The following is a 17,788-nucleotide window of genomic DNA, read 5'->3' as shown; positions in this document are numbered from 1 at the left end:
CCATCTAAGTTGCGCTACTGCTTTCTTAGAAGGTCCGTTCTAGTAGGTTCCCAGACTAGCGCCACTACCGCCTCACCACGGTCGCTTCGTTGGGGTGAGAGGGGTGGGATGTGGCTCTTTCTTCCTGCCTCAGCGCCTGTCACTTTCTTTCGTTTCCCGCTCCCTGATCTCCACTGGGGGGCTGAATGGCGTATCGGGCGTCCAAAAAAAAAAAAATGAAACCACCAGAAGTAAGCGGCATCGTCCCGGAAGCCAGCCTTTAGCAGTGCACGAAATGGGACATCAGCATGGTTTTTCAGTTTCAGTTGCTTTTTTCTCTTTGGCATTTAGTCTTTTCGTCTTTATCTTATTTTTACACGACAATGCCTACCAGTTGCGCGTCCACTTCATGAGGCGAACAGCAAACTCTTCGGAAAAGACGTTTCAAAATGAACTGGGATGATATACTAGCAGACGACAGGACGTCACTACACACAGCACATTCTTACAGAACCTTGTCTGCTGCGCTCTATGTCGTCCAGTCGCGCTAATGTCGTCAAAGCTGCGATTTATTGTGTTGCACGTTCCCGCGCTTTAAGCACAAATTATACCAACAATTGGGAGGAAATTTAGCAAGGCATACGTGGGAATTTTCTCCAAGCAGTCGATTTACAGTGACCACTTTGCCGAGTTATGCTTCGATCTAACTGGAACGAGTGCGCGGCCACTACCTGACCGGGTGTCGACGGTGTTCTGGCTCACATATATGGGCGCCTACAAAATGTACGGCACTCCTTACCGAACAGGGTGCATCGCGTACTGTTTCGTATTGTACCAAAATATCCCCGAATGGGCTTATTCGTGATGATTGCTGCAGTTGGCTTTTAAAAGCGCTCGCCCTCCGTCCTTCTTTTTCGTCGAACATTTCTTTCGTGCTGTGCTAATCCAAAAGGACACGCGTTGCACCATTCGTCGTTCTCGTCAGTCGTTTCTCACGCGCTGTACATCTCTAAGTATGCTATACTGAGTAATAATAATTAGGTGGTTTGATGTAAAAAATAAAAACCAAAGATAAAAGATTTCTGCGAGCCCCGGCATCTGCTATCGTGACTACAGAAGCGCCTGAGCTGGGGCCAGCGGAAAGAAATCCCGGCAAATCGAGTTGATAGTTGGGGGAGCGCGAAAATTGCTTTGCGTGCTTCTTGTAGGCGCAGCTGTACAAACGTGGCTGTGCAATAGACTTAGGTTAAAAGCACGTCTGATAGGTAAATGATGTCCTAAAGCAATAAACATCTTCATCCACCACCGACGAGACGAGACATCGGCTGCATGCAACTCCACACTGGAACTATGTACTAGGGACGATTGGCCAGGTCCTGATTTCCGCCATCGTTCGCCTTCTCTTTGCAACGCGAAAACTCGGTTTTTTGGGTAGTTTTTGCCTCAACATCATTTCACTAGTGCTCTTTTACACTCGGAAGGCAACAACCTGACGATAACATTCTGTATTATGCAAGTACCACTTTGCCGTGGCAGGGAATTAAAACCTGCATTCCTGTTATCCTCGGTTTCTGTGAAATTACAGGGTTCTCCAAACGATGTTCGCATTTCTCGCGTTCAGCTTGCTTATTGCTTTATGGTTTATGGTTTAGGGGAGTTCAACGTCCCAAAGCGACTCAGACTATGAGGGACGCCGTAGTGAAGGGCTCCGGAAATTTCGGCCACCTGGGGTTCTTTAACCTGCTCTGAAAACGCACAGTACACGAGCCATTAGCCTTCAGAATTCAAAAAAATGGTTTTTGGGGAAAGGAAATGGCGCAGTATCTGTCTCACATATCGGCGGACACCTGAACCACGCCGCAATAGAAGTGATAAAGGAGGGAGTGAAAAAAGAAAAAAAAGAAAGAGGTGCCGTAGTGGAGGTCTCCGCAATAATTTCGACCACCTGAGGATCTTTAACGTGCACTGACATCGCAATGCACATGGGCGCCTTTGCGTTTGGCCTCCATCGAAACGCGGCCGCCGCGGTCGAGTTCGAACCCGGGGAACTCCGGATCAGTAGCCGCGTCCATCGAAATTCGACCGCCGCGGCCGGAACCGAACCCACGTCTTTCGGTTCAGCAGACAGGCGCCATAATCAATGAGCCACCGCGGCGGCCTTATTCCTTTGATATAACAGCAGATATTACACGAGAACGCAAAAGTGTGAACGAATGGACGAAAAACGGGACTTTCTGCATAGAAATACACAGCAGAGATCCGACCATTGGGACAAGCCGTCTAACTTCCGATGGCTTCACTCATGCTCGCCTCGTAAAGCGGGAATGCGGCATCCTTCCAACCACCTAGTGGAGATCAGTGTTTTGCTTTTGTTTTTTTGAGGAAAGGAAATGGCGCACTAATTGTCTCACATACCTCGGTGGACAACCGATCCGCGCCGTAAGAGAAAGGAGGGAGGGGGATCGAAAGAAGAATAAGAGAAAGAGGTGGCGTAGTGGAGGTCTATTAATAAGTGGTTTTTGAGGAAAGGAAATGGCGCAGTATCTGTCCCGTATATCGTTGGACACCTGAACCGCGCCGTAAGGGAAGGGATAAAGGAGGGAGTGAAAGAAGAAAGGAAGAGAGAGGTGCCGTAGTGGAGGGCTCCGGAATAATTTCGTCTTGAGAAAAACGAAGCAGCACGAAAAAACGGGGACGAAAAAGACACACATACGACAGGACGAATGCTGCACTTCCCACTGATTTTTATTGAGAATACCAAAGCTTAAGTACAGCGCTACTATCGCCTCGTGGCAATCAACCGCCGTGATTCAAAAACGCCATTTCATTATCAAGAAGAGACAAGGAAGCGGTGCTGACACACTGACCACCTGCTTTTCTGATGTGATATGCCTCAATAATCTCTCTTTCCATCCGGTCTCTTCCACGCCCAAGAATTTTAGCTTTCCGGAATATGGGTTTACACTTACAATCCCGGCAGTGGATAGCAAGATGGCCACTTTTCCCTTCTTTCACCAGATTATAATGCTCCCTGGCTCTCTCATTAAAACAGCGTCCCGTTTAACCAATGTACACTCTATTGCAAGTCAGCGGAATGCTGTACACTACCTTAGTAGTGCAACGGGTGAAAACAAGTTGGTGGTTTATAGTGCAAATCGGCCTTTTCTTACTAATCATCATTGGGCAAACTTTTGATAGCTTGCTTGGGGCGGAGAAGAGCACGTTAACACCGTATCTGTTTCCAACTTTCTTAAGATTATGAGAAACTCTGTGAAGATATGGAATTACTTGAGTTGGCAGCTTCTGGTCTTGCTTATCCGTCTTTTTGATGCACTTTTTCTTTTGTAGCAGCGTCTCTGCAACAGCTGACAATAAATCTGGAGGAAAGCCGGACATGCGCAATCGCTCAGTTTGCACTTGGACACTTTCGAACATTTGATGAGGACATGACTTTTTCAAAGCGGAATTGGGGCAATTCATAGCTATTGCTCTTTTGATTATTTTTGAATGAGCACTACTGTAAGGGAGGAGTGCCTTTTGCGACCTAGGATTGTACATCCAGCATATATGCCCTTCCAAGAAATGAATTCTCAGGTCAAGGAACTGTATACAGTTTCCACTAGGGAGTTCAAAGGTAAACTTTAAGCATTTTGCAACCGTTTTGAACGATGCGAGAACATCAGCAACAGCTTCGTCAATAGATAAAACATGCGGCTTGTCCATTATCACCAAATATTCGTCAACATTTCTAAAAATGCGTAGGTTAGGAAGTAAGCTATGCAAGCTTTTGTCAATGCAGGAAAGAAAAATGTCAGAAAGAACGGGAGCTACGCACGACCCGATGCATATTCCTGCTTTTTGTGTGTAAAACCGGTTGTTAAAATTAATGGCAGTTGACTGTAGATAAAACTCTAAAAGGGCTAAGAAACGGTCGATGTTCACACCCGCCCTGTTTTGAAAAGGCACTTCTCCCGAATCCTCAATTACGGATCTAACCGCCTTAAACAGTTCTTTGTGGGGAAGCAGAAGCAGAAGCAGCTGGCGACATTGACTATTGAAGACCCCTTTCTTGTTAGAAGCTCTCACAAGTTAGCCGAAGAACTGAAGCAAGAGCTCAGCATGACTTCACCAGCCACCTCAGGTTCTCCATTAACATAAAAGATCGTTATTACTCCATACCCCAAAAAGAACTGTTTAAGGCGGTTAGATCCGTAATTGAGGATTCGGGAGAAGTGCCTTTTCAAAACAGAGCGGGTGTGAACATAGACCGTTTCTTAGCCCTTTTAGAGTTTTATCTACAGTCAACTGCCATTAATTTTAACAACCGGTTTTACACACAAAAAGCAGGAATATGCATTGGGTCGTGTGTAGCTCCCGTTCTTTCTGACATTTTTCTTTCCTGCATTGACAAAAGCTTGCGTAGCTTACTTCTTAACCTACGCATTTTTAGATATGTTGACGATTATTTGGTGATAATGGACAAGCCGCATGTTTTATCTATTGACGAAGCTGTTGCTGATGTTCTCGCATCGTTCAAAACGGTTGCAAAAGGCTTAAAGTTTACCTTTGAACTCCCTAGTGGAAACTGTATACAGTTCCTTGACCTGAGAATTCATTTCTTGGAAGGGCATATATGCTGGATGTACAATCCTAGGTCGCAAAAGGCACTCCTCCCTTACAGTAGGGCTCATTAAAAAATAATCAAAAGAGCAATAGCCATGAATTGCCTCAATTCCGCTTTGAAAAAGTCATGTCCTCATCAAATGTTCGAAAGTGTCCAAATGCAAACTGAGCGATTGCGCATGTCCGGCTTTCCTCCAGATTTATTGTCAGCTGTTGCAGAGACGGTGCTACAAAAGAAAAAGTGCATCAAAAAGACGGATAAGCAAGACCAGAAGCTGCCAACTCAAGTAATTCCATATCTTCACAGAGTTTCTCATAATCTTAAGAAAGTTGGAAACAGATACGGTGTTAACGTGCTCTTCTTCGCCCCAAGCAAGCTATCAAAAGTTTGCCCAATGATGATTAGTAAGAAAAGGCCGATTTGCACTATAAACCACCAACTCGTTTTCACCCGTTGCACTACTAAGGTAGTGTACAGCATTCCGCTCACTTGCAATAGAGTGTACATTGGTTAAACGGGACGCTGTTTTAATGAGAGAGCCAGGGAGCATTATAATCTGGTGAAAGAAGGGAAAAGTGGCCATCTTGCTATCCACTGCCGGGATTGTAAGTGTAAACCCATATTCCGGAAAGCTAAAATTATTGGGCGTGGAAGAGATCGGATGGAAAGAGAGATTATTGAAGCATATCACATCAGAAAAGCAGGTGGTCAGTGTGTCAGCACCGCTTCCTTGTCTCTTCTTGATAATGAAATGGCGTTTTTGAATCATTGCGGTTGATTGCCACGAGGCGATAGTAGCGCTGTACTTAAGCTTTGGTATTCTCAATAAAAATCAGTGGGAAGTGCAGCATTCGTCCTGTCGTATGTGTGTCTTTTTCGTCCCCGTTTTTTTCGTGCTGCTTCGTTTTCTCATGATGGATCATTACCAACTGGCCCAAACTTCGGTGCTTTTGAATAATTTCGACCACCTGGGGATCTTTAACGTGCACCGACATCGCACAGCACACGGGCGCCTTAACGTTTTGCCTCCATAAAAACGCAGCCGTCGCTGTCTCCGGAATGATTTCGGCCACCTGGGGTTCTTTAACGTGCTCTGGCAATGCACATTACACGAGCCTTTAGCCTTCAGAATTAAAAAAAAATGTTTTTTGGGGAAATGAAATGGCGCAGTATCTGTTTCACATATCGGTGGACACCGCGCCGTAAGGGAAGGGATAAAGGAGTGAGTGAAAGAAGAAAGGAAGAAAGAGGTGCGGTAGTGGAATGCTCCGGCATAATTTCGACCACCTGGGGATCTTTCACGTGCATTGACATCGCACAGCACACCGGCGTCTTTGCGATTTGCCTCCATCGAAACGCGGCCGCCGCGGTCGGGTTCGAACCCGGGGAACTCCGGATCAATAGCCGCCTCCATCGAAATACGAGCGCCGCGGCCCGGACCGAACCCGCGTCTTTCGGTTCAGCACACATGCGCCATAACCAATGAGCCACCGCGGCGGCCTTATTCCTTTGATATAACAGCAGATATTACACACGAACAACGCCAAAGTGTGAACGAATGGACGAAAAACGGGACTTTCTGCATAGAAATACACAGCAGAGATCCGACCGCTGGGACAAGCCGTCTAACTTCCGGTGGCTTCACTCATGCTCGCCTCGGAAAGCGGGAATGCGGCATGCAGCCACGTACTGGAGATCAGCGTTTTGCCTTTGTATTTTGAGGAAAGGAGTGGCGCTCTAATTGTCTCACATATCTCGGTGGACACCCGAACCGCGCCGTAAGGAAAAGGAGGGAGGGGATCGAAAGAAGAATAAGAGGAAGAGGTGGCGTAGTGGAGGGCTCCGGAATGATTTCGGCCACCTGGGGTTCCTTAACTTGCACTGACAACGCACCCGCCGCGGTGGCTCAGTGGTTAGGGCGCTCGACTACTGATCCGGAGTTCTCGGGTTCGAACCCGACCGCGGCGGCTGCGTTTTTATGGAGGAAAAACGCTAAGGCGGCCGTGTGCTGTGCGATGTCAGTGCACGTTAAAGATCCCCAGGTGGTCGAAATTATTCCGGAGCCCTCCACTACGGCACCTCTTCTTCCTTTCTTCTTTCACTCCCTCCTTTATCCCTTCCCTTACGGCGCGGTTCAGGTGTCCAACGATATATGAGACAGATACTGCGCCATTTCCTTTCCCCAAAAACCAATTATTATTATTATTATGACAACGCACAGTACACGAGCCTTTAGCCTTCAGATTTAAATAATTGGTTTTTTTGGGGAAAGGAAATGGCGCAGTATCTGTCTCATATATCGTTGGACACCTGAACCGCGCCGTAAGAGAAGGGATAAGGAAGGGAGTGAAAGAAGAAAGGAAGAAAGAGGTGCCGTAGTGGAGGGCTCCGGAATAATTTCGACCACCTGGGGATCTTTAACGTGCACTGACATCGCACAGCACACGGGCGCCATAGCGTTTTTCCTCCATAAAAAAGCAGCCGCCGCGGTCGTGTTCGAACCCGGGAACTCCGGATCAGTAGTCGAGCGCCCTAACCACTGAGCCACCGCGGCGGGTTCTTCAGATTTAAAAAAAATTAGTTTTTGGGGGAAGAAAATGGCGCAGTATCTGTCTCACATATCGGCGGACACCTGAACTGCGCCGTAATGGCAGGGATAAAGGAGGGAGCAAAAGAAGAAAGGAAGAAAGAGGTGCCGTAGTGGAGGTCTCCGCAATAATTTCGACCACCTGGGGATCTTTAACGTGCACTGGCATAGCACAGCACACGGGCGCCTTAGCGTTTGGCCTCCATCGAAATGCGGCTGCCGCGGTCGGGTTCGAAGCCGGGGAACTCCGGATCAGTAGCCGCCTCCACTGAAATTCGACCGCCGCCGCCGGGACCGAGCCCGCGTCTTTCGGTTCAGCAGACAGGCGCCATTACCAATGAGCCACCGCGGCGGCCTTATTCCTTTGAAATAACCGCAGATAATACACGAGAACGCAAAAGTGTGAACGAATGGATGAAAAACGGGACTTTCTGCATAAAAATACACAGCAGAGATCCGACCACCGGGACAAGCCGCTTCCGATGGCTCCACTCATGCTCGCCTCGGAAAATGGGAATGCGGCATCCAGCCACGTAGTGGAGATCAGTGTTTTGCCTTTGTTTTTGAGGAAAGGAATGGCGCACTAATTGTCTCACATATCTCGGTGGACACCCGAACCACGCCGTAAGAGAAAGGAGGAAGGTGTGAGTGAAAGAAGAATAAGAGAAAGAGGTGGCGTAGTGGAGAGCTCCGGAATGATTTCGGCCACCTGGGGATTTTTAACCTGCACTGACATTGCAAAGCATACGGGCGCCTTTGCGTTTCGCCTCCATCGAAACGCGGCCTCCGCAGCCGGGTTCGAACACGGGACTCCGGCTCAGTAGCCGAGCGCCCTAAGCACTGAGCCCGCTCTTGAAGACTCATTACTTGAAGACAGACAGACAGACAGACAGACAGACAGACAGACAGACAGACAGATAGATAGATAGATAGATAGATAGATAGATAGATAGATAGATAGATAGATAGATAGATAGATAGATAGATAGATAGATAGATAGATAGATAGATAGATAGATAGATAGATAGATAGATAGATAGATAGATAGATAGATCACCCTCCTATTTTTATGGAGACGGTCCGGTGTCAGGTAAACAGATGGCCCGACGAAGGTAGCTCAAGCATGGAGTTTCTCAATATTAAGTAGAGGGAAAGCTGGCGGCGCTGCACTTCATCAGGCATGGAGAAGAGCCGTAATGCCGGGAAGATGACGTTTCGTATAGTTTCGTATTTGGCTTGGCTATTCTTGGCCATAAAACGTGGATTCAGCTTTAAAAATACGGCACTTCTCTTTCTGAAGTAGAGTTTCTCAAATTGTGTCATATAAGAGATCTGTCAGCAAGCACAGGTTGTTCCTGTAAACAAGGGCTCGGTGGCATCATAATACTAGGCACCTTGACGTCACTTTTTGCGGGAGGAAATGACAAGCGGCTCTCGGACAAAATTCAAAATCATATTAAATGATGCTCCACTTAACACATACGACTGAAAGAGGCTGGAAGGTATCTCGATCCTTACGCCCTTGAAACAAATCTTATCATTTGTTAGCATTCAAGTTCAAGTTCAAGACAACTTTAATGCTGTCGATGTAGTAGTAAGTGTTTAATTCAAAAACAATAACAGAAGGAAGGTAAAACATTTTTGCTAACCTCGGCATCTGCCATCACTGCGGCGGCGGCACCTGAGCTGGGGCAGCGGAAACGAAGGATAGCAGGCAGTTTGAAGAAGTGAAAGAAAAGAGTTGAGGGGACAGTAAGAAAGGATAGGGGGAGTGGTAATATATACACTATTTGCACAAGATAACAGTCGATGTAGAGGCCTCTCAGCTCCCTCAGTCAGACCATAGGGGTCCTCCAAGGGAGAGGGAGGCCCTCCCACCTCTATTTGTTAGCGTTAGAAATTCCCGTGTCTGTGCCCTTTAAAAATTGGCCCGTTTGGTAATCTAAACGGGTGCTGCACCGTGGCGGCAGCAAACCGCGGCATTCTCATTGTTTAGTTTCTTTTCTCTCTCAACATGAGGATCCATAGCGCAGAAAATTCAAGGGATACAACACGAGCACAAAAAAGAAAAAAAATAGCGCTCGTGTTGTGTCCCTTGAATTTTGTGCGCTATAGATCCTCATGTTAAGTACCCACTAGCCCGAACCTTGACCCTTCTAAGTTATATTTTTCTCTCTCACTAAACTATATTTTGCTCTTGTTTACGAATTTTTAAATTTACTTTCTTTTAACAATTAAATTAAACTTACACGCTACCTTCGCGGTGGCTGTTAGCAGAATAAAGCAACAATGACTGTCGCCTCATAGATTTGTATCTCAATGTTTGTCACGCTGGTAGCGGGAATGTGGCCTCCGAGATTTGAGTATTTTCAGGCGGGCGTGTCTGTCGAGACTCGAAAATCGAGTCGAGTGTACCGCTTGGCGCACCTCCGTACTGCTTGGCGCAAAAACGGGCGATTCCTGCGACGTGCATTATTACTGGTAAGCGCATCTCACTTTATGTAGCATATTACCAAAATATCGCGTGCACTTCGTCGTTTACCGCTCACTGCGCATATGCACTGCGTGAGGGAGTAACGTTTGCAACTTCGCTGTAGGCTGGAAGATTTCTCTCCGGGAGGCAAGAAATGCCAAAAGCGAATATGTACACTGTACTTCTTGCTCATTTTTGCGCTCTGTCGCAGTTCCTGTTTTGCTTTTTCTTTTTGTGATGTATGGGGGGGACACTAAGTATGTCACTGTCATGTGCGCGAATGAATAAGAACCGCGCGGAACGACAGAGCCATACGGCTGCTCGTAAGTAAGCCCATGCCTGACCGACAGTGACAGCAAGCCCGCATGGTCGAATACAGCGGATCTGAAGTGGATCTGCTGGTTGTCATTCAACCTGAGGTGAGTTGAGTATTTTCATCTTTTCCTTATGGCTTTACTTTATACATTCGAGGTCTTGACTGCTAACGTAAGAATCTTGCGACACTTGGTCGTGCTCTGTGGAGTCGCGTGCTTTCAAATTTGTTTTCCTTTGCGGCCACTGCACACATTTTGACGCTTTCGATTATGTAAGCTAAGCTATAACCGTTCAACTGAAACATGTACGATGTTATCACTTCTGTTTCTTCTAGAACTTGCACCTAGTAGCTTTCGTGTGCCAGTGTGATGCTTCACTGTTACGCATGTTTTCAGAGAACTCAGCCGTGGACCCTTCATTGATGCAAAATAAGAGGATTTGTATGATAAACATATCGTAAGCTGGGACCGTGCCAGACATAGTTAAGCATTCAGTATATGTTATAAATTACTTTACATGTATGATTTAGATGTTAAATTGGAGACTGTTTCGTGTATTGGATTTCAGTGGGCCAGCTTGTCATTGCGCATGAGGCTGTAGTAATAATTTGAACCAGCTGCTGCAAGGTTTCTGGGGTTTGACGTCCCAAAGTGACTCAGGCTATGAGGTACACCGTAGTGGAGGGCTCCGGATAATTTCGACCACCTGGTGTACTTCAACATGCACTGACATCACACAGTGCATGGGTCTTTAGCAATTCGCCTCCATCGAAATGCGATTGCCACGGTCGGGATCAAACCCTCGTCTTTTGGGTCGGCAGCCGAGCACCATAACCACTTAGGCACCACGGCGGCCTAGCTGCTAAAGGTGAGTGACCATCTTACATGAAAAGGTTATGCCGTGCAACTGGTAACCTTTACATTATAGAAACTATTGAAATTGTCTTACAAAGTTTTGGCACCTAGCTGTTCAAACATTGCACTAATTTCAAATTTTCTTAATTTTTTTTTTGCTGCTCGGCTCACTTGAAGAATGAATGAGAAAAGATAAGCATTGGTACAAAGGCATTACTACATGTTTCAGAACCATTCAGCATACTGGTGCAATTACTGATAGAGACAGCTTTGTCATGCTTATTCACACCAATATAATGGCTCATCACAAAATGTACAAGCCTTAAATGGCTGTGCTGGTAAGCTAAAAGCCGTTTGCAAAGAGTTGAGCATAAATACTGATGTGCGGGTCTCTTGTATATATATAGGGCCCTTCATTTTCAGGTAAAAATTTTGAACAGTTTCTTAAAAGCCGTGCTAAGCCCGATTTTTACCCGAAAATATGCCTCCTAGAGAATGTAATTTTCTAATGAACAAAGCTGAAGACATGGAACATAAACTAGCAGATATTTCGTCCTCTTTTCAAATGGGTGTTTTTAGTTAACTGATGATTGTAGGGCTTTAATGCATGATGTGGCTTAATTTGAGAATAAGGTCGAAAAGTGTTTTAGAAGCGCGAGTCGAAAACGTTATATTGATCGGACATCTTATCAGCATCATTGCATCAGGCACCACTCGTACTAGCAATAGCCTGTTCCAAGGCTCCTGAGTGTTTAAAATGATCGCTCTAATCTTGAATGAACGTTTTCATAATGTACAAAGAAAGGCAGGTCTTGCACACATACATAGAAGTGCTGTGCTGGAGACAGTAAAATAAACTTGAGAAAATAACTAATGAAATAAGCGGTTATCAACTAAACAGAATAACTGTAATAAGCTACCAAAAAAAAATACATGATGTGGTAAACAGTTATTTGGTCCACCTTCAATTTCGTATTGTTTATGAAAATAATGGCCTGCACAAAAAACTAACGCTAGTTGTCTTTTGCGTAAAAACATTGACCCGAATTATGGATCTTTCTTCTCAATAACTCGATTTGTATCCAAATTAAAGCTTGAAAATTATCACCCGGTTTTTAATTCCAGAAGTCCGGAAAAAATAAAACCTGAAAACGAATGGCCCTATATATGTATCGGGAAGTGCAAAGTAGAGTCGCAAATAAAAAAGATTAGCACTAGTGACATACCACCGGTGCGGCAGATAATGCTTGACACTGCGGTTATGAACGCGGCGATAACAAATGCGGCAGGTGTATTCACAAAGCATGGTGCCATGCCAGCCGCACGTTGCGATATTTGCCGCTCCGATGACGTCATTGTGCTAATTGTTTTTACTCGCAACTGTACATGCTGTCAAGTGTGTTGGAAGCTGCAGAAGGTAGGCCGATGGCGATGGTGCCAGTTTTGTTCAGCTCCAACGTCTTTTACTTGACAGCCCACATTGTGGAGTGTCCTTTGCTTTTCAGTCTTCTGGCATTGCAACAGCAACCATTCAAAGCTCTGACTTTAGCACAAAGTAAATTTAAACAAGCTCCGTGAACTAACTAACTAAGACCTCATTTTGGTGAGGGCTTTGTCCTGCACATTACAATATTTTTTTGTTTGTCTTGAGCGTATATCATTGTTATGTGTGGCTTGTTTGATGCATGTAGCATGTGCCTTGCCTTGCACCTTACTATGCTTTTTGTCAATGTCTTTGCAATTTGTCATGCATTGTGTACTGTGCGATGTCAGTGCACGTTAAAGAACCCCAGGTGGTCGAAATTTCCGAAGCCCTTCATTACGGTGTCCCTCATAGCCTAAGTCGTTTTTGGACGAACCCCCATAAACTAAACTGAACTAGACTAGTTTGTCATGAATTCTGTCTTTTGTTGTGTAAACCTTCTGAGCATGAAGACTTTATTTGTGCATAAGGGCTAGACAGGACTTGTATTTCTCTTGGAGGTCTATTCATGCTGTTTTGGCACCACGTGTGTATAATTTTTTTTGTGCTGCAGCCTGATTTTGTAACAAGAGGAGTAGTAGCTGGCCGCATAGTAGGATGACAGCACCCCTTTAAACGCTTCTAAATAGTAATAAAAAAAACAAACATGGCTGAAGTACACTGGATACAGTATGTAGTTTTCATCCAGATTAGTTTGCACAACTGCTTGCCTTGTTATCATTTCACTGCACACCACACAAACCTGTGCCATGCAGTACAGTTGTCAGTGAGAATATGTGTTTCTTTTACACAAAATAGTATTTGTATATGGCTGACCGCATCTTTAGCTTTCATGCTTTAAAGGGGCTCTGAAAGGGTCTCTAATGAGGTTGCGGTATGCCTGGGATGTTAAAGCACGCTGCTTCACGACTATTGTCCAGCAAGAATTTTTTTAATGCGCTTTGTAGAAATGTGAGTTATCTGTAGTCAAAAATTTGAATTTCAGTGTCTTCGTTCTTTTTCCTCTTCTGTCGTCACTTTTTGCACGCTGGAAGGTCGGTGCTCATCCGCCAGCCCCACCTCTGGGAGCGGAGCGTCCTGACCTGCCGGAGCTACGCGGCTTATTGGCCGCGGCCACGGTAGCTGCCTGACAGCTGAAAGAATCTAACCAATAGCCACCTCTCAACTTCTGTACACAGGTGCGAGCAACAGAGCAGGGTGCAAGCATGAAAAAGTCGCCGAGAAGGGCTCGCCAACTTACGCGTGTGATTGTGGGTCCTCTGCTGCGTGTAGGTTTTCATTACAATGCAGTGCAGTGATTGAGCGAGTTGGTGTGCTCTCCTCGGAAAGTGTTTCAGAGCCCCTTTAATGTGTTTGTGAATACAGCATGCTTCCACTGTGGGTGGGCTAAGTAGTGTCACTGTGTTCACCCTTAGTGCCCTATCTTCATGTATTTGCGAGTGCTACAGATTTATTTTAAATGCTTAAAAGTTTTTTTTTCCTTTACTTATAGAACAACAGATCAGCAGAATGAACAGATCACATGGTGCCATTGTTTTGTGAAGGTGGTGAAAATGGAGTTAGGCCTTTAGCTTTATATATTGTAAGTAAAAACAAGTGCTTTGCGTCTTCTAGCGGTTTGCTGATGCTTGTGTATGGCATAGAAAAAAATATTTTGAGATCTAAACAGTGTCATTTATGTCATCAACATGTAAAGTACCATATTCTTCTTATATTAATGTCAGCTTTTTAATTCTTGCTGCTGTTGCAATTTCTGTAAACTCTTGACACTAATGATAAACTTCAGCAGAGAAGCAACGACAACAAATGAACACACAGAAAATGACAATCCTGCGCCACATCATTGACAAGGGTGTGGCGTCCTGGTGTGCTAGCCCCAATTCATTTTATGTAATCCTATTCTGTAAGACAAAGGAAAAAGAAAGAGAGATTCATACCCTGGCCCTTTTTGCTTACACTTTGCCTTCTACTGACACTTGTTTTTATATAGGAAGTTAATACTCCTGTCACACGGCATTCCTCGAAGGCCTTTCCAGCAAAGGCACCTTTTTTCACCAAAGGAGCGAAAGCTTAAAGAAGCAGTGACGCATCTACACGGTGCAGCCCAAAGGGGAAACAGTCGTTCAGGCTTAGCACCCACTGCTGTGCTCAAGGCGGCTGAAGTGAGTGTTTTAAAATTAAAGTGGGGTATTCTGTTCATTCGTTGAGCTCAGACAATTTTTTTATTCTGATAGCTTCCTTAAAAGTATTGCAACAGCTACTCTCATCAGCAGCGGCAGGTTTTGTGTATTGCCTTGGCCACCAGGGGCACTCGGTGTTGCTGCAACACTTTCACTGCCTTGAATTCTGGACATAAAATATAAACACCCACACAAAAAGCAAAGCCAGACACACCTTTCGTATTGAAAAAATATATTTTCAAACATTGTTGGCTGTATCTATTTTTTATTGCTTTTATTTTTTGATGTTGGATGGCACTGCGATCGCAGGTTCTCGAAGGCTGCTCCTTTGGGCTCCAAAGGTCTCTGACGAGCGCCTTCACCTCCAAGGCCGTTAGCGGCAAAGGCGCAACATTTTTGCCGTATAGCTGCACTCCTTACGCCTTTCGATATAAGGACCTGATTCTTAAAGGCCTTTGCGGTGCCCGTGTGACAGGGGTATAAGTTATGCACCATAAAAACTGCCACCTGCTTTCACCACTGCACCTTTCTGTAGTTTAAAAGCCCAAAGGAAACTAATATATGTGAGTGGCTTTTTTGTCAGTGCCACAGATCATTGGAATCCATTGGATCATTGGATTCCATGCCAAACGTTCCAGACGTTGCGCTCGACCATCTCCTATTTGTTGAAAAAAATTCATGGAAACTTACCGTAATGTGCGTAGTTAAAGCCTGAAATATTTTTTCTGAAAAAAATTTATTCGTGAGGTGAGGGCAGTTTGAATATTTAGAAAAGGCGAGAAACCAGGCACTGCTCAATAATTAATAAGTTCAAATTTTTAGAAAACACTTCAAAAATTTTCTCATTGACATTTGCACAGATTCTGCCTTTCGATATAATTTGGAGGATGCAGCTTTACATGACAAAGATTTAAAAAAATCGAAAAAATTATGAAAATGTACTATATTCGTCGTTTTTTTGTTTTAAATATCGACTTGCTCTCGGAAATTCGAAAATAGCCATTTTGTTCCCCTAGATGTCTAGTACCTATAATAAATGTTACAGGGGATGGAACTGCGTGCACCAAGGTAAAAAAAAATACTAAAGTTGCAAAAAGTGTGTTTTGAGCCAAAAACACTCATTAATTTTACCCTGAGGTAGTCCAAGTAGAAATACAAACAATAATGGGTTATGTAGGACGGTTTATTGCCTTTTATTTCTGAAACTTTGATTTATCAAAGTAATTTTGTTTAAAGCCAGAAAAGAATTTTTAAAGTTGAGCTCTCGGCCCGCAAGTTGCGTCATCTCTTAACGCCTCTCCACCGCAGAGCGCGATACTGCTGACGCTGTAGCCAAACGAAATCTATAGTTCTTGCTCTTAAGTGAGGTTTGTACTGCAGGCAAGCATGGGAACGTTGTCACGGGAAAAGATTTTCTTAACGTTTCTAGGGCGGCACATGCCCAAGTGAGCTAGTTGTTCAGTGTGGTTCTGTCGCAGTCAGTCATTGTTGTCGGCGCCATGACAGACATAATCACCAGCATAAGAGCTTCTTAGACACCGATCTGGAAATGACCAGAATGATCCGATGTTCAAACAATCCGCGATGCAACAGCACCACGTGGTACCTGACCCTTGTGACCGTCAGAGGCTCATGCCCGGTTGTTTCCGGTGTGATGTGTTGATTGTATTTGATTTAATCAGTGCAATTTCTGCATTAATACTCCAGTGACAGCTGTAGACGAGCCACTATGCTGGCGAAGCACCTTCATGCGAGCGACACACCTATGCGCTAATGGGCCGCGTTCACCGCCAGAGCATGTCGCGTTACTCACCGCAGCGGTAAGGTGGCTAGACTAGCAGCGGTGTGCACTTCGCACCTTCGCATGCCTGCGCTCCGAGGCGAGCGCTCTCCGCGACCTTATTCGGATATAAATGAAGCACTTGTGATACGCCTGCCGTGCCAGCTGGCCAGCCCTCCTTGTGGTCCATGCGAGACAGCACGTTGAATACCCTTGTTTTCCTTCTATTGGCCACTCCGCACCAAAGCGGGTCTGTTCGAACTTCGAAAGCGAAAACGATCTCGCTTATTGCATACTGTCCGCTGAATGTCGCGCGATATCTTCTTTATCTCCAGCCCTAAAAATGCACGACAGCGAACGACAGCAAACGAAGTTATCTGGCCATAAGTGTCGTGCTATGCCAGGGGCCGTGTTCTGCAGTGAAGAGGCGTTAAGAGACGACGCAACGTGCGGCCCAAGAGCTCAACTTCAAAAGTTCTTTTCTCGCTTTAAACAAAAATTACTTCGATAAAAGTTTCAGAAATGAAAGGCAATAAACCATTCTACTTAACCCGTTATTGTTTGTATTTTTACTTGGACCACCTCAGGGTTAAATTAACGAGTGTTTTTGGCTCAAAACGCACTTTTTGCAACCTTAGTATTTTTTTTTTACATTGGTGCACACAGTTTCATCCCCTGTAACATTTATTATATGTACTAGACATCTAGGGGAACAAAATGGCTATTTCCGAGTTTCCGAGAGCAAGTTGATATTTAAAACAAAAAAACGGCAAATATGATACATTTTCATAATTTTTTCGATTTTTTAAAAATCTTTGTCATGTAAAGCTACATCCTCCAAATTATATCAAAAGGCAGAATCTGTGCAAATGTCAATGAAAAAATTTTTGAAGTGTTTTTTAAAAATTTGAACTTGTTATTAATTATTGAGCATTGCCTGGTTTCTCGCCTTTTCTGAATATTCAAACTGTCCTCACCTCACGAATAAATTTTTTTCGGCAAAAATATTTCAGGCTTTCACTACGCACATTACGGTAAGTTTCCATGAATTTTTTTGAACAAATTGGAGATGGTCGAGAGCAACATCTGGGACGTTTGGCGTGGAATGACCCAGATGTAAGTTAGGAAATTACGTTTTAAAAGTTCTAATTTTGATTTTTTTGTATGCAAAATTGAGTTAGGAAGTTCTCATTCTCATGTGTACAAAAAAGTAAGACAAGATTAAGACTAGCAGTTGCCAAGAAATGCGCCTTGTATGTCCAAGTATCTTTTGAATTAGGAATCTTCACTTTAGTTGTGGTACATTTTGATACTCTTGTGACGTTCTTGTGATACTCTTGTGATGGCAATGTACAAAAGTACATTGCCATTTGCTACAAGTGTCATAGAGCTGAATGCTTTTGTAAGTGATGTCCTTACTTTTTTTTTCTGCTTTTAATTTGCACTGGATTGATTTGAGAAAAGGTACTTGTTTCGTTATTTTGTTTGTTATGAGTCGTCGCGGTGGCTCAG

General features: G+C 44.5%; 1 protein-coding gene across 2 annotated transcripts in view; it reads left to right on the top strand.

Moving 5' to 3' along the window:
• The first annotated feature begins 9,578 nt into the window (after positions 1 to 9,578).
• Positions 9,579 to 17,788, top strand: part of LOC144113076 (ADP-ribosylhydrolase ARH3-like) — a 176,112-nt gene continuing 167,902 nt past the window's right edge. Inside the window, exon 1 of one of the 2 annotated variants that reach the window (XM_077645987.1) lies at positions 9,579 to 9,672. Coding sequence is in view for 1 of the 2 variants with exons in the window: in XM_077645983.1 (XP_077502109.1) it covers positions 10,030 to 10,083 (54 nt within the window). In the remaining variant the exon portion in view is untranslated. Of the gene's footprint in view, positions 9,673 to 10,014; positions 10,084 to 17,788 lie in introns of those variants that run through there. The other variant, XM_077645983.1, reaches the window with a different exon arrangement.

This window comes from Amblyomma americanum, chromosome 1, assembly GCF_052857255.1.
Source record: "Amblyomma americanum isolate KBUSLIRL-KWMA chromosome 1, ASM5285725v1, whole genome shotgun sequence".
NCBI classification, from domain to species: Eukaryota; Metazoa; Arthropoda; class Arachnida; order Ixodida; family Ixodidae; genus Amblyomma; species Amblyomma americanum.
The sequence above is the reverse complement of the archived record's forward strand: the minus strand, read 5'-3'. Positions and strand labels throughout refer to the sequence as shown.